This window comes from Panthera uncia (assembly GCF_023721935.1).
Source record: "Panthera uncia isolate 11264 chromosome B3 unlocalized genomic scaffold, Puncia_PCG_1.0 HiC_scaffold_1, whole genome shotgun sequence".
In the NCBI taxonomy this organism is placed as follows: domain Eukaryota; kingdom Metazoa; phylum Chordata; class Mammalia; order Carnivora; family Felidae; genus Panthera; species Panthera uncia.
In genome coordinates, this window is record NW_026057582.1 from 101,707,141 (window position 1) to 101,730,985 (window position 23,845).

Sequence of the window (23,845 nt, forward strand, 5' to 3'; positions counted from 1 at the left end):
TCCAACACATTACAAGCATTTGATGAATATTAAACAGTAACAATAACAAATCATTGTCTTCAACCTGCAAGGCCTTCTTTCAGAATCAAAGTCACAGCTGGGCTGGGCACTTTTAGGAGGAAGTCCTACTTTTCTCCTTGTCCTCCAGGTGCTCCACCCAGGGTTAGAGAGACCCCAGACCACAGTGAATAGGGACCACAGCCTCTGCCCACACTGAATGGGGTTCATACCCTTGAAAAAAGGAGCCAGGGGTCTAGGGAAGAGACAGGAGGAAAACGATATAACAGTGGCCCCAGGGACTCCTGCTCATAACCAGAGCCTCTTATTCTCGCACTCAGTCTGCAAATCCCACCACCATCAGCAGAGCACCTCCTTCTGCCCAGCTTCTCATTTGCCCTGTTTTCCCCCTAATCCAGGAGAACCCTATTCTATTAGCAAAGTCAGCTGCTGTGGAGGGAGGAGCATGAAATGAGTGGATTTCATTTTTTTTCTTAATGGTTAACCTGAAAAAAGTCCTGTTTGGCTACCTATGGCAACAATTTTTGTCTTAGATCCCACCCCTCTGCGTGTAGATTTTCAAATCAAGAACCATCACCCATCACTAATGAAAGTACCTCTGCTCCGTATTTCTGTTTCTTCCTCTGTGTTCAGGAGGATAAAGGATAGAGGAAATAATCCAAGAAGGGGGATTAAAAAACAAAAGTTTCAGAAGAGGCAGGAAGCGAGAGAAACCAATGTTCAGAGGATGAAAAATGGAAAACTTGTCACAAAGAAGCGGAGGGGGGAATAAAAGCCCAGTGCCCTAAGACATCCATTGTATGTAGTGAATTTGCTCCTCTCGTCTGCATCCAAAGTGGTCCTAGTTCTGAACAATCCTTGGCAGAGCTGAGAAAATTGTCACTAAGATCATGTTCTGTGTTCTGTGGTTTCCATGAGGAACTCTGGCGGAGAAGGACTGCATGAAAACATCAGAATAAGCAAATGAGGTCTCATCCACAGCAGACAATCTAGATCTTTCCCAGAAGTAGCAGCACCTGGCATGCCAAGGGCAGAAGCAAAGGTAACAATTAAGTAATTATCACCACTTTGATAGACATAACAATTTATGTCGTTTTACGTTTCCTCTGTTTCTCCCCGAAACCAGAAGCTCCATGAGGCAAATAGCTTTGTTTGCTAAAAGTTCCCCCCAGCACCCCAGGCAGTACTGGGAACCTAGGAAGTGCTCAGTATATGCTTGTCAATGGGGACACATGACGGCCTGGCATCAGCGGATGTGAGGAACACCCAGGATGGTTGGTATTGTTCACCTGAGGCACCTGCCTGAATCCATCTTACAGATGCAAGAATGAGGCCAGATCTAAAGCCAGGCTGTCTCCCCCACTCAGCCTATGAGCATCTTGTCAATGGCAACATATCTTAGTCATGCTGCAAACCCTGAACCCTCCTGGATCTACTGTACTGTCCATGTCAGTGGGGCCTGCAGGGGGACCAGCAGCTTGGGTGCTGGGGGCATGGGGGGTGTGGGGAGGAGTGCAAGGAGAGGGGACACTGTAAGTGTCCTTGCCATAAGCTCAAATGGAGGTGGATGAGGGGGAATCACAGCAGCAAAGCTGACACTAGGGCAAAGCTGCCCAAACAGCCTAGGATAAGAGGAATTTCCAGTCCTTTGGCCCTGCCATGGGGCTCAAATATTGTTCTTTATGCCAACTTCGAGGCACTGCAGAGAGAGCACTTTGGATTGAGGGTGGGAGGGGATGGGAGGTTATGGTGTTACCACCATGAAGCCTGTGTTGCCCCGTCAGCTGAATGGCAACCAGTCCTGGAGACTGAGGAACCTGAGGGTTTGGGTGAAGGAAAGGGTGTCAGCAAAGGTGAGGCGCCCCACAGGGACCTCAGCGTCAGGGAGCACAGCACACGTGGAAGGCAGAGTGAGGAAGGAGGAAGTTTGGTGAGGTCAGAGCTTGATGACTTCGAGCCTGACCTGGACCTAGCTCCTGAAAGGGCACATGTTGGTCATGTGATGAGGACGGATGGGCTGCGGATAGCCCAAGTGCTCCTCACCTGGGACAGACGGAGCCGGAGGCAGGCAGGGGGCACCCCAGGAATGCCTGGATGGGCACTGCAGACAGGCCAGTCCCAGAGCAGAAGCCTCTGTTTAAGGAGCACGGCCACCTGCACACAGCAGCTGGACTCGTGTTGATCCAGCCTAGTGATGGAGGCAAAATTTTTTCTTCCTGTTTTATAGGTTTGAAAAGTGAGGCCCCACAAGGTGAAATAGCCTACTCAAGGTCACCTGGCTAACAAAGAACCTCAGATCCCCAGCTTCACCCCTCCTATGGTATCTCATGCCCCCTCTGGGGCCTGGTGTTGGGGCTTCTTGCTCTCATGCCCTCTCCCCACCGCTCTCCCAGAAGACACTTACAAAGCACCCCCTTGAGTGGCACCGAGGTGTCACCGAGCTACCCACAATTCCACCACACCTGCCCATTAGCCACTGCGGGCCTGGTTTTAGGGCAGCCTGAAGCCCCCCCCAGTGGATCTCAGCTCACAGCCTTTTGGAGCCTCCCTGACAGGAGCTGCCCACCCCCCCCCCATCCTGAGAGCTTGGGGTCACTCATTCTTGATCCAGGGGACTCAAGGCTTGGGGACGAATGCACATGGCTCCTTCCCACACATCTTCAGGAATGAGGTTGGAAGAACCAGGGTGAAGCCACAACTCTAGAAAGACCAGACTAAAATGTGTAGACACTACCTTGTCAGGGGTGCCTTGCCCCATGGGCACCATCATGGATGGAGCTGTGCCGTGATCACTGAGCCCTAAAAGGTGACACAGGGGCTCCATGACCTGGGGGATCCCTCAGAAACCAGAGCTTGGACTTTCTCTAAAGGTGATCTCCTGATGCCCTAGAATCCTCTTGACCGAAGAAGGGTCTTTCTTTGTTTCTGAGGGTCACAGTCTCCTTAAGGGACTTCAGTTTGTGTAAAGACCGGCAAGTGATGTTTCAGGAGGATGGTGACTCCCAGGCAGTCACCTCGATCAGAGTCCAGGCCACAGCAGGGGTCGCCCGTCTTCACCCCCCTGCCCCACTCGCCAGAGTGATGGCTCATCACTGAGCTCATTCCGTCACCACCTGCTTCTTCCCTGCTGGCCGCGATGACAGGCCTCCTCAGCTGCCCCCAGCTCCCAAAACAGAAACAGCCGGGTCCAGTTCACCCTCAGTCTCCATGTTAGCTGGTCCATAAGCACAGGAGAGATCTCAGCCTAACGAGGATCCTGGGGAGCTTTAGTTCACAAGGAGAAAAGACGAAGAGTAAGGGCTCTGTGTGTATTGTGTTCTTTCCACGTGCATGGTACAGAGCCCTTCTTACTCGTTTGTTTGCTCCTGACAACAGAGTGATGTGGGTCCTACCATTACCCACATATGAGGATGAGGAAACTGAGCGAACAACACACAGACAGGGAGCACCCGCGCCAGGATTCCTGCCCAGGCGGCAGCTCCAGACCCTCATTCTCAGCCACACGGCTCAGCCCTGCCTTTTCCCTATCAAAAAAAAAAAGGATGGATTCCCTGGGGTCTGTCTTTTTCTAAAAATAAGCTTGACTCTGACTCATTTTAATTTGCCTGGCACACAGTAGGTGTTCTGAGAATACCTGTAAAAGATTAATAAGTGAATGACATAAATATTGAAGCGAAAGTGAATCCAGAAGGAGGAAAGAAGCTATTACACGCAGCCTCCGTCTTGAAACCTGAACGGCAATGCCTCCCCATTCCGAGGCATGTGTGTGTTATGTGTGCGTGTGTCTGATACACAAACACCCACCCGTGGGTCTCAAATTTGAGGAAAGGAATATTAATCACATCTACAGAAAAGTGTTAGAGGCTCCTGCATCCCTCAAGATGTGCTTGGAAACTTCCCACGTTGAAATTCAACATCGCTTCTGCCAGGCCGGCTAAGAAGACTAGAGCTAATGACACTAAAGCTCTGCTGTCTCCACACGGCGGCATCCAGGGCTTTGGCAGAAGTGCGGGAGGTGAAAGCTGACAGTTTCCATGTGGGCATCAGTGGGGTGGGTCAGGCTCCTGCCCAATCCGCCTACCGTCAGCACCTAGTAGGGTCCGCATTGGCCCCACGGGAGCTCGCACCTGCATCGTGATGCCCACAGTAGGCAAGCGGTAAACGCTCCCTCAAGTCTCTCCAGGCTTCCACCGTGTGTGGGTGGGAGGTGCCTGTACAACCCAGAATCCACATTTAAATATCTCCTCACCGTTCCCCCAAAATACGGCCCCTCATGTCAGAAGCCTATGTCTCAATTTGAGGCTCAGAAAGGGGTTGTTGCCCATTGGAGGGTGCATCACCCCCCTCCCCAACTTACACAGCATAAAGCACCCCTTTAAGACATAACGAGTACATCCTGGGGACAAACAATCTATAAAAGCAGAGCCCCAGGAAAGAAGGTTCCGAGACAAAGAAGGGGAACAGCAATAGTTTTGGAAGGCCCAACGGTGGGCTTCCGCAGGGCACAGCCCCCTCGGCCTCGGCCAGGTAACCAGGCCAGGGGCTGCAGTAGACCTGGCCCTCCACACTACGAGCCTCTTCCACTGTCTCAGAACCCAGCATCCCCTCTCCTCACTACCTCCCATCGCTGACATTCTGGAAACAGAGCGCTTGCCGCTCCCTTTTTAAGGGGTTATAAACGTGAAGTGTATGTCACTCTGAACCCGCTCCGAGTTGCTCCATTTTGCTCATTTTGATGAGAGCTGCGTTTCCTGTCCAAAGGCGAGGAAGAAGCTTAAGGTCACCCCGCCACCCTGTGGCCACGGAGAGAACTGCATGCTTCACGCGGGACAGCCGCCGTGCTCCAGAACAATGAGGTCTTAAACCGGAGAGAATTTTTGAATCTATTACTGAGATGAGCACCTCCTAAAACGACTCTACGGTAGTTATGAATTAGACTGGATATGGCCTGTTTTCATACAGTTAGCCACAAATGTTACTGGGGTAAAAGGGACCGATTCGTCTATTTCTGGATGCTTTGTTCCGCAGAACAGAACGGCTAGAAGCCACCTCCAGGGCTTGTCCAGTCCATCCCGCTGCCCTAAGAAAGGATGCCCTTCAACCAGTCCAGGAAAAATAGGTGCTGCCATTTTCTGAAGAGTGTCTGGAGGGAATGTCATAATTTCCTGATAATGCACACCCATGTGAAGCTCGCGGAGTCTGAAGGGTTTCCCTGGAGTCAAACCCAAATGAATTCTTAATATTGCCAAGACCCCCCCAAAATAGGAGCAATCCCTTTTGAATCACATGATGTGAGTTCAAGTCCCAGGGCCAGCGCTTACTCGTTCTGGACCTTGTTGTTCTCATCCGTGAGGTGGGAAGGAGAGGAGTCATGCCTTACGGTCGCGGAAGTACCGATGGCACAGTACCCGCAAAAGTATGTTGTGAGGCACAAAGTACAGTGGAAATGCGGATCCTGGTTATTCTCAGCAGACGTTCCAAAGTGGCAGAAGTAATTTCAACAGGGGCAGGTCGCTCAAAATTAGGTCCTCAAACAACCTGGAGAAACAAAGAATGCGGCAGGCAGGACAGGGTTGGTAGACATTCATCATACCTTCCTGCTTACAGAGCATGCTGAGAGGGAGCCTACTTACAGCCCCAGGAAGCACTGACCTGTCCATTAGAATTTTAAGTCAGGCGTGATCCCCCTCACCCACACAATGCCAATGCAGGAGCATGGCTGGCAGGGGGCAGGGAGACCCCGGGGGCTCAGTGATAGAGAGCCTGTGTCTTTCAGGGAAAACATCTGTTGTGGATTTTCTGGAGTTCTGGTTTCAAATATTCCAGTCTAGTGCTCCCATAAGCACATATGTGTTTGCAGGGGCCTGGCAATCGGGGTTCAGGAAGTAGAGTCCCCAGAGACCTGGGGTCCAACATAATTCATCTCTGCCAGTGCCCTTTTGAAACAGAGAAGATCAAAAAAGAAAGCCTTCATTGGGGTTTCCGAAATCCCAGTCCTGAAGTATAAGGCTCTCACAGGTCCCCACCCTCTCCAGGGAGTCGAAGGATCACCTTTTGAGGGAACCCTGAACCCCAAACTGGATCCAGAATCCTCTGGAGTCTCTGCAGCAGGCCCCTGGGACCAGGATCAGAAAAGACCCCTACAGCTGGGGGCTCGGCGCCCTCTAGTGGAAATCGGGGAGAAGACAGTCTGGAGAGGCGCAAAGTGAAACCCAAGGAGGCAAACCAAATGAGTGTTTTCTCTCCGCCGCTGCACAATTGCCAGCTCACATCTGCTTCCACGTTGACCGTCGGGCGGACTCCGGTGCCTCCTACGAATCTGATCCAGGGAACGACCTTCAATTCATAACAAATCACAGAAACCTTGGAAATTTTTCTGAACAGCAGCTCTCTCCACCTCCAAGAAAAACAATGAAGTTGGGTTTTTGGGAAGCCTGAGTCCCTTGATGTGTTTCGCACATGGTTCTCTTGGTTCAGGGAACTTTCAAGTCTGGGCGTCAAATCCAGGCACAGCCCTTTCAAACAGGAGGTCTGAAAACCGAGACAAATAGTGGCTGTTCTTTTTAAATCGCCATCACTTCATTTGCAAAGCATTTTGGTCTTTTTATTAGTCCCTTTAAAGTATAAAATCCATTCTGCCGCGCACACGCGCGTGCAGGAACTAGATTCCAGTAATGCTTTGAGCAGATAGAGACGCTCTGCCCTACTCTGGGGCCATGTACGAGGGGCGCCTACATTTTCAGAGGAGTTAAAAAATGTCAGGAAAACAGAATTATTTAAGCACTAAATAAGAGTTATTAATATAGGGCTATCAATATACGTTTTGCACGGTTAATTTTTGTGTGATTTCAGGTATTGAGGCAATCTATTAAGTGTAATAACAGTATGTGAATATAGATATTTGGCAGGAATATTAGGCCAAAATTACAAAATCAAAGACCACCGGGATTTAATTATTATCGTTTACTTGGTCCCTGAGCACTGTGCATCCTGCAGACACTTTATGCATATAATCTTATGTAATCTCTCCAACACCTCCATGAAGCGGGTATTATGATTTCCGTGTTATTGTTAAGGAACTTAACAGAGCCTCTAAGTGTGCTGGAAAAGGCTCTGCTCTCTCCTATCTGCTTTACTGCCTCCTGTGTACATGCTGTAAATGCTAGCGGGAATAACCTGCTTCTCAACTACCTTAAACCAGAGGATGCTGACTGGATGAAAAAAAATGTAAGGCAAATAGGATTTCAAGTAAGAAAAGTCAAATGAAAGGAAATGCCTAAAAGGAAGGAGTTGTGGCACCTACAGCAAAAGGTCTTCATGGCCCTAAACAGTGTCTCTAATCCAAATTACACAAACACACCTGGAACCTTGGAAATCAAAATCAAACTGTGCACAAAACAGTGGTAAGTACTCCCAGGAAGACACAACATCCAAATTTACCAAAGGCACAGCTTCTGAATAACAGATTTGAAAACACAAATAGACGCTCCTTGCAAAAAGAAGACTTTGGCTCTTCTTTGGAGCACTTACTAAAGCATTATAAATAATGTAAAAAAATAACTTAAAATGATTAATTAATCTTAAACTTCACCTCTCCTAAATTAAATGTCTCCAGTCTAAGGGCCTGGCTGCTTGGTCTGAAAGGAATTTAGTTAGCATTTATAACCTGTCAGTGTAAATATCTTTTCAAGAGACACATATGATTATTTTAATTCAAGAAGCCAATTCAGCATTTATAAAAGGTAACTAAATCCGTCAGCATCCCCGTCCATTTTCTTTTTGCATTAATAAGACTGTGCTTTATAATTCAATTCTGAAGTGTGGAATTCAAGTGTGCTTAGATTAATAATAATTATGTACATATTAATATATAAGTTTACTTTATTGCAGAAGAATTAAAATAAGGAAACTTTATTCTAAAATTTAAGAGCAATGAAAATGATAAAGTTTAGTTAGACCTGATTGTTTCTTCCTTACCTCAGTGCCTCCCTAGGCCAAAGGGCCCAGACGGAGACTGGTTCTCTCTGTGTCCCCAGCTAGCACAGCGCTTTATATATGGTAGGTGCTAAGTGTTCCTTCAATTGGCCTGGGCTGACAAGTGAGTTGCAGGTTTGATCCCTAGAAAGGTTTCTAAATTTCACCAAGGACAAATGTACCTGCCATTCTTTAAAAGAATGCCAAGCTGAGGCTCCTACGTGGCTCAGTCAGTTGAGCATCCGACTTCAGCTCAGGTCGTGATCTTTGGTTCGTGAGTTCAAGCCCCGCATCAGGCTCACTGCTGTCAGCACAGACCCCACTTGAGATCCTCTGTCCCCCTCTCTCTCTGCCCCTTCCCTTCTTGCGCTCCCTCTCACTCTCTCAAAAATAAATGAACATGAAAAAAAAAAAAAAAAGAATGGGAAGCTTATTACAACTGGGGCTTTTTACTTACAGTTCAAACTACTCCACCCCCCTAAAGGACTAGAAGGGCTTTCAGAACCCACCTGTCCTGGTCCCAGTGAGGAGACAGGTTTCCAGAGGTGAGGGTAGTTCTGACACCCCCATGTAGGCCTTCCCACTACAAACCGGTGCTCCTCTCTTATCCTGTGAAGTGGGGCCTGGGGGTTGCCCACATCACAGAAAAGTAGCCTGTCAAGATAAGTGACAGTAGCTCTTCTCTGTCCACAATGGCCAACCAGCTGCCACATTCTCAGGGCAGGACAGGCACACCCAACAAGCAGCACAATGGGCTTTGATTGTTGCCAGCACAGATGAGGTCAGAGCGTCTCCTCCTCAGAAGCTGGGAATTAGGAAAGGGGGGGGGAAGATTTAAAAAAAAACAATTTGGAAAAAAAGAAGGAAAAATAAAAAACTGGAATCCAATGCAGACGGTGGGGGATTCGTCTGAACTACTCCTTAACCACACGCTCCAACTTGGCCCTGTGTTGTACTGTATCTCCCTCCTAGATTATCAGCCCCATGAAGACAAGAGCCATTTTGGAAGTATGGTATTTCTCTGTGAAAAGACACTCCATGTATTTCTGACATGAGGAAAAAAATATATAGCAAGCTTCCTCAGAGAGAAAATGAGTGGAACATTGTCTTTCTCTAAGAATCCACATCATTTCTGTTTATCTTTTTGTCTTGCCAAAGATGTTAAATCAAAAACAAATGTTTCTAGAAGCAACTAACTGCCCAGAGCTCTGGTTTTCAAATGAATTAATCAAATCAGCTCTAAAATATGTTTGTTGCAAAGTGTGTGTTCCGCTTTATTAAGAGGGAGATTTCTATTTTAATTTTTTTAAATCTTTATTTATTTTTGAGAGAGAGAGAGAGAGAGAGAGAGAGAGAGCGCAGGTGTGCCTGAGTTGGGGAGGGGCAGAGAGAATAAGACAGAGGATCCGAAGCAGGCTCTATGCTGACATCGAACCAACTCACCAAACATGAGCTCGGGATCTGAGCCGAAGTCAGACACTTAACTGACAGAGCCATCCAGGCGCCCCTAAGAGGGAGATTTCTGATCGAAATGTTTAATTAGTGGTTAAACAAGGTATGCATAAGGCTGGGCTGCCATAGGTAAACAGTAAACAAGTGCCATCAAAGGTCAACATCTCCTTAAATCCTAATCCGATTCCTGTCAAGGAATACTAGATCCAGAAACATCTCCTTACCCAGAAAACCCCATTTTGCTTAGATTGCTGAAGTAATTCAAGCCCAGCCTCTGCTCTATCAATGAAATAAAAAAGTTAGGTAGAGCTAATTAATAGTGTAAAGTGTCACTTAAATTACTCTCAAGCATTCTCAATTACCTTAGAAGCAGCAATTGACAATCATTTAGTATATGAGATATGAATCAACTTTATCTAATTCATTAAAGTGGGTCCCCCAGAGCCCTGGCCAGCCCATACTTTGATAGCCTAGTTTAACTTACAGAACCATTTGTACTTTGAAAGAAACAGAATTGACTCTCCTTAAAAATTCCCTTCCACAAAATAAATAGGTAAAGTTAAAAAAAAAAAAAAAAGGAGGGGGTGTGCCTGGGTGACTCAGTAGGTTAAGCATCTGACTCTTGACTTAGGCTCAGGTCATGATCTCAGTTTATGAGATCGAGCGGTGCTGGGAGCACAGAGCCTGCTTGGGATTCTCCCTCTTCCTCTCTCTTCCCCCCTGCCCCACTCGCGCGCACTCTCTCTCTCAAAATAAATAGGTAAACTTAAAAAAAAAGTTCCCTTCCACATAGTCTGACTGAGTACATTTTTACTATACTTTACAGTATCTCTACCTTCAAGGAAAAGACACCTGCATTATATGTGGTAGTGTGGAGTCTGACTTCTTTTCATTGTTCTGTGCAGGCCCCTTGCCTCCCTAAGACTCCATTCCTGGCTCTGTAAGACAAGGGCCGTGGGTCCTAGCTTCCTTTGCACTCTGGGTTCATGCTTCCCCTTGTTGCAGCCACCATCATGTGTCAAAATCAAACCCAACTGCTGTGTTGGGAGACCATCTAATCTCAAAAATCTCTAATGTCAAAATCTCAAAATGTCAAAAATTTTGGGGTGCCTGGATGGCTCCGTCAGTTAAGTGTCCAACTTCAGCTCAGGTCATGATCTCACACTTTGTGAGTTCGAGCCCCACTCGGACTCTGTGCTGAGAGCTCAGAGCCTGGAACCTGCTTTAGATTGTGTGTCTCCCTCTCTCTCTGCCCACTCCCCCAAGCATGCTGTGTCTCTCTCTTTCAAAAATAAACATTAAAATTTTTTTTTTTACAAATGTCAAAAATCTCTTGGGCAAATTAACACTCTAGAGGGAAAACATACCCGTGTTCCTGTCTGGGATTCTGATCCTAGGTGCCAGTGTTTTGGGAGTGTGAGGGAAGAAGGGGATGCTGGGGGATCTGCTTAATCAAATGTTAAATTTTCCTTAACTGCTCCCTGTTTTCAGTGTGACACCCCAAACTGCCCCCCACTGGGCCTGGTATCTCGAAATGCAGAAGCTCAATTTCCCCTGGGTACTAACTGCTGCTGCACTCATCACACCCTTGCACACGCCTCCTTCCTCCCACCTGTCTCCTTCAAAGTTAAGATAAGGGAGGTTAACAGGCTGTGGGGAGTTGGGGGAGATGTGGGGATCTAATTACTCATTTAAGACATTCAATGAATCCTCCTCTTTCCAGTTCTACCCAAAGCATGGCGTCCTTTATTTTCAAGGCTTTCCAGGGTTCCTCAGCATGATCCGCCCCCATCCCCACCAAATGCTCTAAGTGCCAGCTCTATCCAGTTTGCTAAGTCAAATACAAATTTGTGGACACCTCTCATCTGCTGCCCCCCCCCCACCCAGGGCCATACCTGTTTCATGGCTGTCATCTGGAGGGGGTGTGGGAAGAGAGCACATGCATGCGCAGGTTCCATCTGGCTTGGTTTACACAGACATCCTCAGGATGGGATTCATTCATTCGATTTGCCCCGGTCTCCTCTTTTCCCTCCTCGCCTTTTGCCAAGACCCACAGCTACTTCAACATCTGTCTTCTTCCTCACCGGGAGCCCCACTTGTGGGTCAACTCTTTCCATACAGAGTATTGTAGAGCTCTGGCCTTAGAGAAAGCCCTTGCTGCATTCTGGGTGCAGTTCATCTGGGGAGTTGGAGGGGTCAAATATTATGTCAGTTGAAATATTACCATGAGCATGAGGCCATGGTCTTTTTCTCCTGCTTTCATTAGGAAATGTTTTGTTTATATAAAGTGTGAAAAATAATCTTATAAACACTCATGTACTACGTGGATTTAACAGACGTCAACATTTTGCCATTTTTGCTAGCAATCACTCTTTTACTGTTAATAAATCACTGTAGATATACAGTCATCCTGGTCCTATTCTTTTTCTCACTCTCCCTTCCCAGAAATAATCAGTGTTCTACAGTTGGCATGTGTAATTTTCATGTGCCTTAAGTTTCTCCCAACTTGTTTTCACTCAACATTTTGCTTTTTAGCTTATATAGGTGCACACACACACACACACACACACTTTCATTTCTTACAGTTGCTATTTTCATATTCTTTTTACAAGTTTTTTTTTTTTAATCCACAACTGATAGACAGTTGTTTCCATATTTTTCTTTTTATTTAAAGTGTTGCAGCAAACATCCTTGTATATTTACTTATTTCCTCTTTGCTTGAGAGTTTCTCTAGGTTGGATGTCGACACTGGAATAATTTTGTAAGCCTTTGTTCAGCTGTGTGGGTATTGCCAAATTGCTCTCTAAAGCGATTTTATATCCCATCAGCAATGTTTTACTGGGCCCACATTTCCACACCCTGTGGATGTTCTCAAAGTTGGATTTTTTGTCAATCTGACATGGAAAATGGCAGGTCATTGTTTCGATTTGCATGTTCCCGGTTACTTTTCAGATTTCCTTTTCCGCGAATTGTTCATTGCCTTGGCCGATTTTTCTATCGGGTTGTCTTTTTTCTTCCTAAGATGAGGGAGTCCATCAAATATTATCATTAATAACCCTTGGTCAACTGTACTGGCTGCAAATATTCCCTCCTGGTCCATGGCTTATCACTTAGCTTTTCAATTTTTTTTAAAGTTTATTTATTTTTGAGAGAGACAGAGAGACAGAGCGTGAGCAGGGGAGGGCAAAGAAAGGGAGACACAGAATCTGAAGGAAGCTCCAGGCTCTGAGCTGTCAGCACAGAACCCAATATGGGACTCAAACCCACAAACTGTGAGATCATGACCTGAGCTGAAGGCAGACACTTTACCAAGTAAGACACCCAGGCACTCCATTATCTTAATGGTCTTTTTCTTGCAGAAAATTCTAACTTATAAAGGATGACATATTCTCTTATTTTTCTTCCCTTTTATTTTTTAAAATATAATTTATTGTCAAATTTGCTTCCATACAACACCCAGTGCTCATCTCAGCAAGTTTTAAAGTCCTGCTTGTATTTAGGGCTTTAATATACCTGGTATTTATTTTAGTGTAATGTATGAAGAAGAAATTTAATTTTATATTTCTCCATATGCATGAACCAATTTCCCAAGCACATTTATTGAATAGTCTATTCTTGATGACTGAAGTTTGTTTTTGTACTGAGGTGAAGTTCATATTAACAATGAACCATTTTAAAGTGGTTTAGTGAATTCACTAAATTCAGCGGCATCTAGTGCATTCACAATGTTGTGTGGCAACAACCTCTCTGTAGTTTTACATTTTCATCACTCCAGAAGAACATCCCATATTCTTCAAGTAATCACTCTCCATATTCTTTTTCCCTAGCCCCTAGCACCACTACATTGCTTTCTGTCTCTATGGATTTGCCTCTGGTATTTCATATACAAGGAACCACACAAAATGTGACCTTTTGTGTCTGGCTTCTTTCCCTTACCAGCATGCTATCAAGATTCATCCATTTTGTAGCATATTTCAATACTTCATTCTTTTTCATGGCTGAACAATATTGCATTGTATAGGTATGCCATAATTTATCCATTCATCCCTTGGTAGACATTTGTGTTGTTTCCACCATTTGGCCATTGTGAGTAATGCTGCTGTGTTTGACTGAAATTTAATGCACCTTTGCAGATACAGGAGTTAGAATATGTAAAGCACTTACAATAGTGCCTAAAACTATATGGTAAAAATCATATGCTTTATTTACTATCCTTAGTATTCTTATTATTACATATTACATGGGTCTGTAGTCTTTTTTGTTATATCTACCTACCTATTACCTATGAGAATATGACGTTTTAATTAAAATTATGGGTTAATAAGCTTTAAAATTTGAAAGAAAAAAACACATCCCCTCTACTTGATCTTATTCTTCAAATTGACTTGCCAGTTCTTGGCCTTTCATTTTCTATGTGAATGCTTGGAACAGCCTTTTAAGCTACACACACACACACACACACACACACACAAAACCCAAAACAAAAAAACCCCACAATTAATGGAATGTTGATTAGAATCACACTGATTATATAGATGAGTTTGAACATTATTCTTTAATTAGCCTTATCATTCATGAACATTGTATAACTTTTAAGAAAATTTAAGACTTATTTCAATAGGGTTTTATAATTTTCTCCATGTCTTGCAAAGTTCTGATGAATTTCTTACGCACCTTTTTTTCTATTTAAAGTGGTATTTTAAAGTTTACCTATTTCTTTATTTCCATTGCTTCTTATATTTTATTTCTTCTGAGCTCAACTTCCTTTCTTCTGAAGGTCATCCTTTAGTAATTTTTTTAAAAAGGACCTGCAAGTGAGAAATTCTTTTTCTTTGCTGAAGATGGTATTATTTAGTCCATACTCTTCAATGATAATAAAGCTAATTAAACACAACTAGGCAGCCAATTGGTTTTCTCTCAAAAATATGTAAATACCCCTTGTCTCCAGATGCTATTGAGAATTCTGTTGTCAGTCTAATTGTTGATCTCTTGTAATCTGTTTTTTTTTTTTTTTCTGTTTTTCTCTGTGTTTGCATGGCTATAGTTTCAATCCAGTGTATGTTAGGTTTGGATTTATTTTTATTTATCCTGCTCTGGGCTCACTTTGTTTCCTGCATCTATCGCATCTTATCTTTCATAAATTCTGGAACCTATCAACAATTTCTCTATTGTCTCCTTCTAGGACTTGGATTAGAAGCATGTTGGATTTTTCTTTCTATCCTCCATGTTGCCTATTTATATTTTCCATCTCTTTATTTCTATTGCATTCCAGGATATGAACTCAGTTCTATTTTCCAGTTCACCAATTCTTCAGCTATTTTTAATTTACTGTTGTGGCTGTTCATTGACTTTTTATTTCAATGGTATTTCTATCTCTAGAAGATCTATTTAGTTCTTATTCAAATTTGCCTCTTCTGTTTTTATAGCATCTCATTTTGAATCCTTTTAAAGTGTATCTATTTAACATTTTTTATTGGGTATTTCTTCTCCTAATTTCTTGGCAGTCTAATCCTGGCAGTAGCCTACTATCTTTCTGATATGGCAAATTAAACCATGCAAATTAACCCATATGGCTAACATTTATAATCCTTTACCCAAAGCAAGGTCTTCAGCAAAATTTCAAGTGACAGGGCTAGCCAGCAGGAGAATCTGCTGAGTGGGTGCCTGTCTTATTAGTGTATTTGGGTTGCTATAACAAAAATTCCATAAATTGGGTGGCTTATAAGCAACAGACATTTCTCACCGTTCTGGAGTCCGGTAAATTCAAGATCATGGTGCTAGTACATTGGGTGTCTGGGGAGAACCTATTTCTTCATAGACAAAACGGCGCCTTCTCTGTCCTTACGTGGTGGATGGGGATGAGGGCTCTCTCAGGGTCTCTTTTTTTAAATCAATTCTTTAAAAATTTTTTTAATTTAAGTAATCTCTTTACCCAGTGTGAGGCTCAAACTCACAACCCCAAGACCAAGAGTCGCATGCTCTTCTGAATGAGCCAGCCAGGCGTCTCAGGGCCTCTTTTATAGAGGCACTAATTTCCTTCCTGAGGGCCCTATCCTCATAACCTCCTTACTTCCTAAAGACCCTACCCCCTAAGACCATCACTTCAGGGGTTAGAATGTTGGCACAGGAATTCTGGGGGACAGAAACGGTCAGTCCATGTAGTGCTATCTTACAGATGTTTGGTGTGGCATCGTGTGATCTATGACTGCATCAAATACAGCCTAGATCCTCAGACAACTAAAGGGCACTGCTGAGGGTGTGCCTCTGAGAAAGAAGAGCAGGACTCCATCTTCACAGCAATAGCCTGGCTCCAGACATGGCCATTCACCTTCACAGGTCACGTCAAGGCTCTCTTTTGGCACCCAGTTACCTGTACTTTCCGCATCCAGACTATTCTCACATACAAGTACTAGCAACAATATCTCGCCTACTTAAGTAGATTTTACTCTTTGTGGTTTAAAAAAAACCCCAAAACCTCACTGATTATTTAAAATATACATTTAATGTCTATGGGGATTTTGTAAGAAAGAGGCAATAGAAAGTTCAAGTAACACAACTCCTGTCTCAAAAATAACAATTGTAAACTTAGTATTTTATCAATAACCAAATTCCTTAACAGTTACAGAAAGCTAGTTCTGGTCCAAAGGTCTTGTTTTCAAACAAAGAAACTGAGGTTGAGAGAGGTAAAATAATCTTTTCAGGGTTATTTCGATTTTTAAAGTTATAGTACCATACAAATTCAATCTTGCTTTTTATTAAGAGTGATAAAAGGGATAATTCAACAATACTCTTGCATAAGTAAAAGTTATAAGATGAGGAACACCTGGGTGGCTCAGTTGGTTAAGTATCTGACTTCAGCTCAGGTCATGATCTCATGGTTTGTGAGTTCAAGCCCCTCATCGGGCTCTATACTGACAGCACAGAGTCTGGAGCCTGCTTTGGATTCTGTGTCTCCTTTCTCTCTGCCCCTCCCCCACTTGCACTCTGTCTCAAAAGTAAACATTAAAAAAAAGTTATGAGACAAATAAACTGTAATAATGGGGGAAAGTATTACAACCAACAAGGGGGTAATTTTATTTTATGTAGGTAGTTAATAGGTTGGGATACTTATTACTATTAGGAAATCAAAAGAAAATATATAATTGTGCAAGTTTCACTCTGCCTAGTTGGTTGCTTAACACTCATTCAGCTCAGTATACTGTTATCTGAGATGGGTACAGGTAAATCGTTTGTTGTATTTAGGAGATAGCCATTGAGACTATGGAACGACATGAAGTTCTGTGTAATCAGGAATGGTAGAAAAAGATGAGAACTTGAAGGCTTACATGCTTTACTGAATGAATGGTAGGACATGTGGCCAGTCCTTAATTCCATTATGCAGTGCTCCCTTATATAGGCTTCCATATACAGAAAAAGAGTCATTCTTACTTTGATGGCCCCAAGTATTTGGGACTTAGTTCAACAGATGGAAGCCACAAGAAAACAGATTTATGCTGAATATAAGGACCTTCCAACTAGGGACTATTATAATTCTAGGAATTTAAGTACAACTAAAATAAAGGCCTCTAACTGAATGGCCTCCAAAAAAAAAATGAGTGATATTAAAATTCATCAACTTGACATAAAAGTAAGCATTACTGGGGGCGCCTGGGTGGCTCAGTCGGTTAAGCGTCTGACTTCGGCTCAGGTCATGATCTCATGGTTCGTGGGTTTGAGCCCCGCCATCAGGCTCTGTGCTGACAGCTTAGAGTCTAGAGCCTACTTAGAATTCTGTGTCTCCCTCTCTCTCTGCTCCTCCCCTGCTCATGCTCTCTCTCCTTCAAAAAAAATTTTTTTTTAAATTAAAAACAACAGTAAGCATTATTGGTGCTTCTTAAAGAGCTGCATTGTAATTCAACATTGATTGAGTCATTAATTTTAGGTAGAATGGGCAATATATTCTTATTCACCAGTCTAAGTCATGGGTAATCAGTCTTTATGGCCCTTACAAAACAGTGTTTTCAATACCACCCATTCACCATCTGGATTGTAATAATAGTCATGCAAGATTTCCACTCTATGCATTTGGGGTCAATCCAAAAGGAGCATTTTCTAGATCTCTAAGCTTTAACCATAGGAATCTTTAGCGTGAGCAAGGAACTGTTTCCTGCAATGTATTTATGGTTAATAATTCCAGATGTATTAAAATGTCACAAAGACCTTACAACTATTTCAGAATTTCTCACGAGCATGGTTCCCTTAGCTTAGCTTAAAGAAACAAAAACTCTACTACTGCCATGACAGTTACTGATGTTCAAATAACCAGAGTCTACAAAATTTTTATTTAAAAAATAAAGAATTCTGTTAATCCTCTATTCATGCCACACACATACACCCTTTTTCTTAAACTATTTTTGAAAGTGTGTGTGAATCAACCTGAATTGAATGAAATAGGGAAGATTATATCAGAAGTGTCATAGTAGGTTAAGAATCTTTAACAGCACTCCTTGGGAAGGGAAATGGGCTCTGTTCAAGTGTGGCTTCTTAATTTAAACCATCAATAAGTGCTTGCCTAACTGATTTGCAGCAGCAGCCTCTGATGAAGCTAAAATGTTGTAGCTTCCATTCAAATTGCAATCTTCAAACACCTGCTCATTTGTTATGTTATTACTCTATAATATGACGTACTGTGCTTAAAAACATAATTTCCTCCTTGGTAAGGCCATCTGTTGTGATAAACTACGTATCTTGGGCATTTCTTTCTGCTTCAGATATCAGTAGAACTCTCTAATGGTTTGAATACGGCAGAATAGCATGCATTTGATCTTTGTTCTGACTGTACATTAGAAAAGAGGCAAGTTTTATGTCCTATATCCAAAGTTTTTACTTCCTAATGTTTACACATCAAAAGGTATGTTTGCTAGCTAGTAAACTGCCACAATAATATTAGACCACATACAAGAATTCTCTAGGAAAAAATAAATTCAGACAAAGGGCCAACTTAGATTTTAAGTGTTACTATGGAAAATGCTTGTGTTACTACTGTTAGGCCTTAAACATAGATGAGGAGAAAATACATAGATAATCTTGGGATAAAGATGTGAGGTTCTAAAAGAAACCTAAAAAGCTAACATTGGCCATGTTTATTCAAAATTGACACAGGCATCCTTGTTTCTAGGAAAAATGAAGAGGAAGAAGTAGAGATAAAAGAAGGAGAATGGTAGGTGCTGGAGCCTAATTTTAGCTCCTATCTCACCATAAGGTCATGGGTAAATCATTTAGTGTCTCATTTCTATTCCACCTGTAGGATTCACTATATAGTATAATGTCAAGATTGATGGACTTGTTCTGTAAAGGGTCAGAGAGTAACTACTTTAGGTTTTGTCAGCCATACTGCCTCTGTCACAACTATCCAACTCTGTCACTGTAGAATGGGAACTGCCATAACCAAGACAAATGAATGCGTGTGGTTGTGTTCCAATAAAACTTTATTTGCAAGAACATATTGTTTGGCCCCTGGGTTGTAGTACACCAGATGTCAGTATAAAATCTACTTAATGAAGAGAGTTTGATAATAGAGAGATACCATGAAAAGAAGTAAAATGATGTAGAAAAAAAAGGGAAGAGGTATAAAGCTTAAACGATGGCCAAGGGGAAAAGTGGTTTGTCTGAGGGGAAAAAAAGAAAGGTGTAAAGTAAATGTTTTCTACAAAAACAAACCCAAAGACCAAGATCTGAAATCTATTTTTGATGAAAATTATCATGGAATTTAAACCACACCTGGGATGTTTTAAGCATTATAGTCAATCTCTAAGGAAGCCACTTGGTCATTCTTCAAGTTAAAAAACAAACAAAACACTGAAGAACTAAATCCTCTTTATGAAGTGTTTACTATTATCCTAGTGGATATTATCAAACTAGAGGATCATGTTAGCTTATTTCTTTACTATTTGAATTATTTTCCCACTAGAGCTCAATCCTAAAAACTATTCATCCACCGGATATTTAATTAATATACAAGGGGGACAGAAATCATGATGTTGTCCTAATCTGCATTTCTTCCCCCAGAGTTTTTATAAATCTTTATTTTTTAAAAAAATATTTATTTATTTTGAGAGAGAGAGAGAGAGAGAAAATGCGCACGCAAGTGAGCCAGGGGTGGGGGTGGGGAGGTGGAGAGGGAGGGGCAGAGAGAGAGAAAAGAGCCTGAAGCAGAGCTTTGGGCTCGATCTCAACACCATGAGATTATGACCTGAGCCGAAATAGAGAGTCCAACGTCTAACCGACTGAGCCACCCAGGTGTCCCTTCATAAATCTTTATGATGCACCACCCCATGGTAACATTTCAGTCTCCTGTATGTCAACATCAATTACTTTGAACATTGTATCAAAACAATTTTCCAGCGTAACTATAAAATGGAACAGTGGCATGGTCTGAAGTAGAAGAAAATTCAGTTGCTCCTCCTATAGTTTATTTCTAAAATTCAGAAAGCAACTTTAATAAATAGATGATTTTGAGGGTATAAAGATCTACATTGTCTTATCTGAAACTCTTTGGCCAGATGTGTTTCAGAATACAAAGGTCTTTAAATTTTAGAAAGACAATATGCTTCATATATCTCCAGTGAAATCTAGAGCCAGACCCCATAATCAAATATATTAATTTTGCTACAGCCCAACTCATTTCTACCAAATATAATAAATGCCAAAATTAGTCTCCTGTCAGTTCAAGTTCAGAACTTTCTGTCAAATATCTTTACCTCAAATTTATGCAAACCTTTTTAGTTTCCAGAACTTTTTAAAAATTTGGTAAGGGATGGTGGGTCTGTTGTATATAAAAACCAACCAAACAAAAAGCCTTTCTAAGGGTTTTTTCAGCTCAAAAAGATCCACAATGTTAAGTATTTGAATGATAGAGCCTTGTAACTCAAAATACTTTCAAGCATGAATCCAAGAATAAGCCTAAATTCTTCCTATAGGCACAATTACCAAGGAAAATGTGCTCCCTCTCTGCTCCAGTGAGTTTCCATTTCTTTTCAGAACCAACACACACATGCATTAAACCCAATTTCATCACTATTAGTGGACATTCTGGCAGTCATTTACAACCAAAAGGACCTGTACCTCAAGGATAGATGATCTGTGATATGAATAATCTCCTAGCCTTCAAGAATCTTTGGTGTTCTCCTCAGTAGAAAGATGGTTCTTATAGCTCTGGTAGTAACTACAGCTCTCTATTTTAATTGGCACTGATATTTGTAGAACTCTTCTTTAATTGTTTCCAGTCTAGAGCATTAATTTTTAGTCCTGGCTGTGCCTTAGAAATGCATGTGGAACACTTAAAAATACAGATGGAGGCAGCACCAGATCAATACACTTAGAGGCCTAAAGGGCCAAAAAAAAAAAAAAAAAAAAAAGTGTCCTCTCGCATACATAATTGAAAATCATGAAACACATGTAAGTAAATTCACCCTAGATCAGATGTTCACATGAAGCTTTGGTCTACACATCTACGCACTTTTTTCTTTCTTATTCTGATGCCCCCGCTTTGCGACAGTACACAATCATGCACCTGTTCTTCCTATTGACTAATTCAGTACCGGGATAGCCTTCAGATTTGTAGTCTCTCCCAGGAAGGGAGTAGAAGGAGGGTAGAGGAGAAGAACAGACTTGGTAGGAGCCTCCCAGACTATCATGCAACCTAAGAAAGGTTCTGCAAGGCCACTGAAAAGTCTTCAAGCCAGTCAGCTATCAGAGGAATTCCTGTCTCCCAGGAATGGACCTGCCCTAGTACCCTTGCCTTGCACCGTCAGTAACTAATAGAAACCACAGAAGGCACAGCCCCAGTGCAAAAGCAGCCCAGGATTGCAAAGTGGAGGAGCTGGGCCCTCGTCAAATACATTCTCTGTATTCTCTGCCCCCACCCCCAATTGAAGACCTGTGCCAGAGATCTCCAGGGTGGTAAAGGGGCTCAGTACCTTTCAGCAAAGCCTTTCCCTAACTAGCATTTTTTAAGTGCTCCATAACTATTAATTTAACTTCTCCCTATGACAGGACTGGAAGAGGAAAAGGGAAAGATAAAGTAGAAGTAAATGTTATTTGAACATTTAACACAAACTCACAAAGTTTTCACCCTTGTAAACAATGCACCAAACATTTTATTTCTTTTAGTTCCTACACAAGTAAATGACTCTGAAAGCATTTTTAAAAATACAAAAGACATCACACTTTACCAGTGAATTATTTCGGTCTCAGGGGATTAAATCAAATTAAAATGTTACATATATTTGACAGTTTATTTCTATGCCAACTGAGATGGTGAATTTATAATAGTTCTATGAATTCTTTTAGTTCAATGTTTTTTGTACATGCCATCAGTACAATATGATTTACTTAAATATTTAGGACACTGTCAATAGCTGTGATTCATATGAGACATATAATCAGATATCTCAAATTCCTGATTAAGTCTGCTTTAAAGACACAGAATACGAGCACATTTGCTGTGAAATTCTGTTTATAATGCTCCATTTAATAAATTGCAATTAACCACTGATGCAGAAATTCTGTTTAAGGCTGGAAGTTTTATACATGACACTTTCCTTCACAGAAAAAAAAAAAAAAAAGGATGTTGAAAAGGCAAAGACCACCATTCTATATCAGAGATCAAATATTTAGGGCATTAGTTATTATATCCTCTTTCTAGAGTCTACAGTAAACAATAACTAAAAAGATTTAAGGCTGGTCTTTAAAAACATAAAGATAGTAGAAACTTTACCACACATCAACAAAAACAGAGCAAACCAAGTATATCCACATCTTCATTCCATCATGAATTTAGTGATTTGAAATAAATGCCATGTAAAAACCAGAAGCAAATGTAATGATTCATTCAAGGAAATTAAATACTTCTAAGCATTAAAAAAAATTTTTTTAATGTTTATTTATTTGTGTGTGTGTGTCAGAGAGAGAGAGAGAGAGAGAGAGACAGACAGACAGACAGACAGACAAAGTGCAAGCAGGGGAGGGGCAGAGAGAGAGGGAGACACAGAATCTAAAGCAGGTTCCAGGCTCCAGCTTTCAGCACAGAGCCTGACGCGTGGCTTGAACGCATGAGCTGCAAGATCATCACCAGAGCCGAAGTCAGATGTTTCTAAGCATTTTTTAAAAAGCTTTTGTAGGCAGTATATCTCTGGTCAGCGTAAGTGAGGTGTGGAAACGACAAAAATATTACTGTGCCGAACAGATTCTCACAGGCTTGCTCCCTCAAAGGACACACTGACCAGTTATTTTCTACAGTGTTCTTATATATGCCTTATTTTACTTATATACACAATTAACTTTTTCATTCTTCCTGTAAGTATTTAAAATACATTTCAAGGTATGCATTAAGTATTAATTTATGATGCCCTTAAAAATCTTTCAATTTATTAAAAAACAATCTCTAAGAATATAGAAATATTGAGCTTTTCATATTTCTGAGTCTTAAAAAACTTAAAGTACAATATTTTCATGCATCAGCAAGTTATAATTGTGCCATTTAAGTTCCTCTTGAAAGAGCAAGTAAATAATTTCAAAAGTTTCATGAATGCTACGTTACAGAGACCGGACCACAGGTATTTTAAGATTTGATTTTCCATATGCATTTATACTGTAATGCAAGGAAGAAAAATAAGCATCAAAGGAAAACATGTTTTATTAGGAGAAAAATAACATGAAAAGAAAATAGGAAACATGTCATTTCTTCCTTCAGTGGCTTTTCTTCAGTCAATTACCTGGTTGCCCCAAAATATTATCTCAGTTCAATTATTGAATGAATTACCCCTAAATAAAATACCCAGTATCTTTCCAAAGGTTTGTCCAAAACCTCCTAAAGAACAATAGTCATTCTAAGCTCTTTTCTTATTCTTCAACAAGAACTTTAATTAAAAACAAGCCCAATGCCCTTTGTTTCACAATTTAAACATTAATGGAAATTTCATCCTGGGTTTAAAGTGATATTTCTTTGAGGGTCTGACTCATTTGAGTGGCAGTGCAGAAAAGTGAATTGCTGACAACACAGAGTTACAAAATTAGAGTCAAAAGTAAAGGGAAAAAAAAGGAAAATCCAACACTATCCTGGAAAATAATTCTAAAACTACAGTATAGCTTGAAAAATTCTCTTTAGCAAGATAAAAAAGAGTGATTTATAGACAAGACTGATGGTTGGTTTTTCTCCCAGTAGCAGCCCCCTGGGATCTGTGACTAAAATGGTGTCTGGGGCCTGAGAAGTTTCAGTGATGATTGCTTCATCAATTTTTGCTGGTGTCTCATTGACTGTGCATCACCAATGGCATTACATACTCTCTGTAAAATAAAATATTTGTTATGAATGGTAAAGACAAGTACGGGCTCATGTGAAGGAGAAAGGTCTAAAAGCAAG

At 41.8% G+C, this 23,845-nt stretch overlaps 2 protein-coding genes across 5 annotated transcripts in view; both read right to left on the minus strand.

Annotated features, from left to right (window-relative positions):
• Positions 1-737: 737 nt before the first annotated feature.
• Positions 738-9,051, minus strand: LOC125910059 (uncharacterized). Of its 4 annotated transcripts, none has more exons than XR_007453839.1 (4): positions 8,502-9,051; positions 6,070-6,549; positions 5,340-5,556; positions 738-955 (listed from the first exon to the last, which is right to left on the minus strand). XR_007453839.1 is itself a non-coding variant. In XM_049613727.1 (3 exons), exons 1-3 carry the CDS (start codon positions 8,703-8,705, stop codon positions 5,548-5,550), a joined length of 693 nt encoding a protein of 230 aa, XP_049469684.1. In that variant the 5' UTR covers positions 8,706-9,051; the 3' UTR covers positions 738-5,547. The 4 variants fall into 4 exon arrangements, 2 of the variants coding, with proteins under 2 accessions (XP_049469684.1, XP_049469683.1); XR_007453838.1 differs by having other exon boundaries at positions 738-3,282; XM_049613727.1 differs by having other exon boundaries at positions 738-5,556.
• A 5,390-nt stretch (positions 9,052-14,441) lies between these two features.
• VPS13C (vacuolar protein sorting 13 homolog C) overlaps positions 14,442-23,845 on the minus strand; it is a 211,164-nt gene continuing 201,760 nt past the window's right edge. The window contains exon 83 of the mRNA XM_049613728.1: positions 14,442-23,769. Within this exon, the coding sequence (XP_049469685.1) occupies positions 23,668-23,769 (102 nt within the window). The 3' untranslated portion in view covers positions 14,442-23,667. The remainder of the gene's footprint in view (positions 23,770-23,845) is intronic.

What these genes read in the sequence shown, in the direction of transcription:
- LOC125910059 (XM_049613726.1), bottom strand. Translation starts at nt 8,705, where the DNA reads ATGTGGCAGCTGGTTGGCCATTGTGGACAGAGAAGAGCTACTGTCACT. An exon ending in CCTCACTGGGACCAGGACAG is followed by an intron (nt 6,550 to 8,501) that starts GTGGGTTCTGAA and finishes CTCGGTTTTCAG; the next exon opens with ACCTCCTGTTTGAAAGGGCT.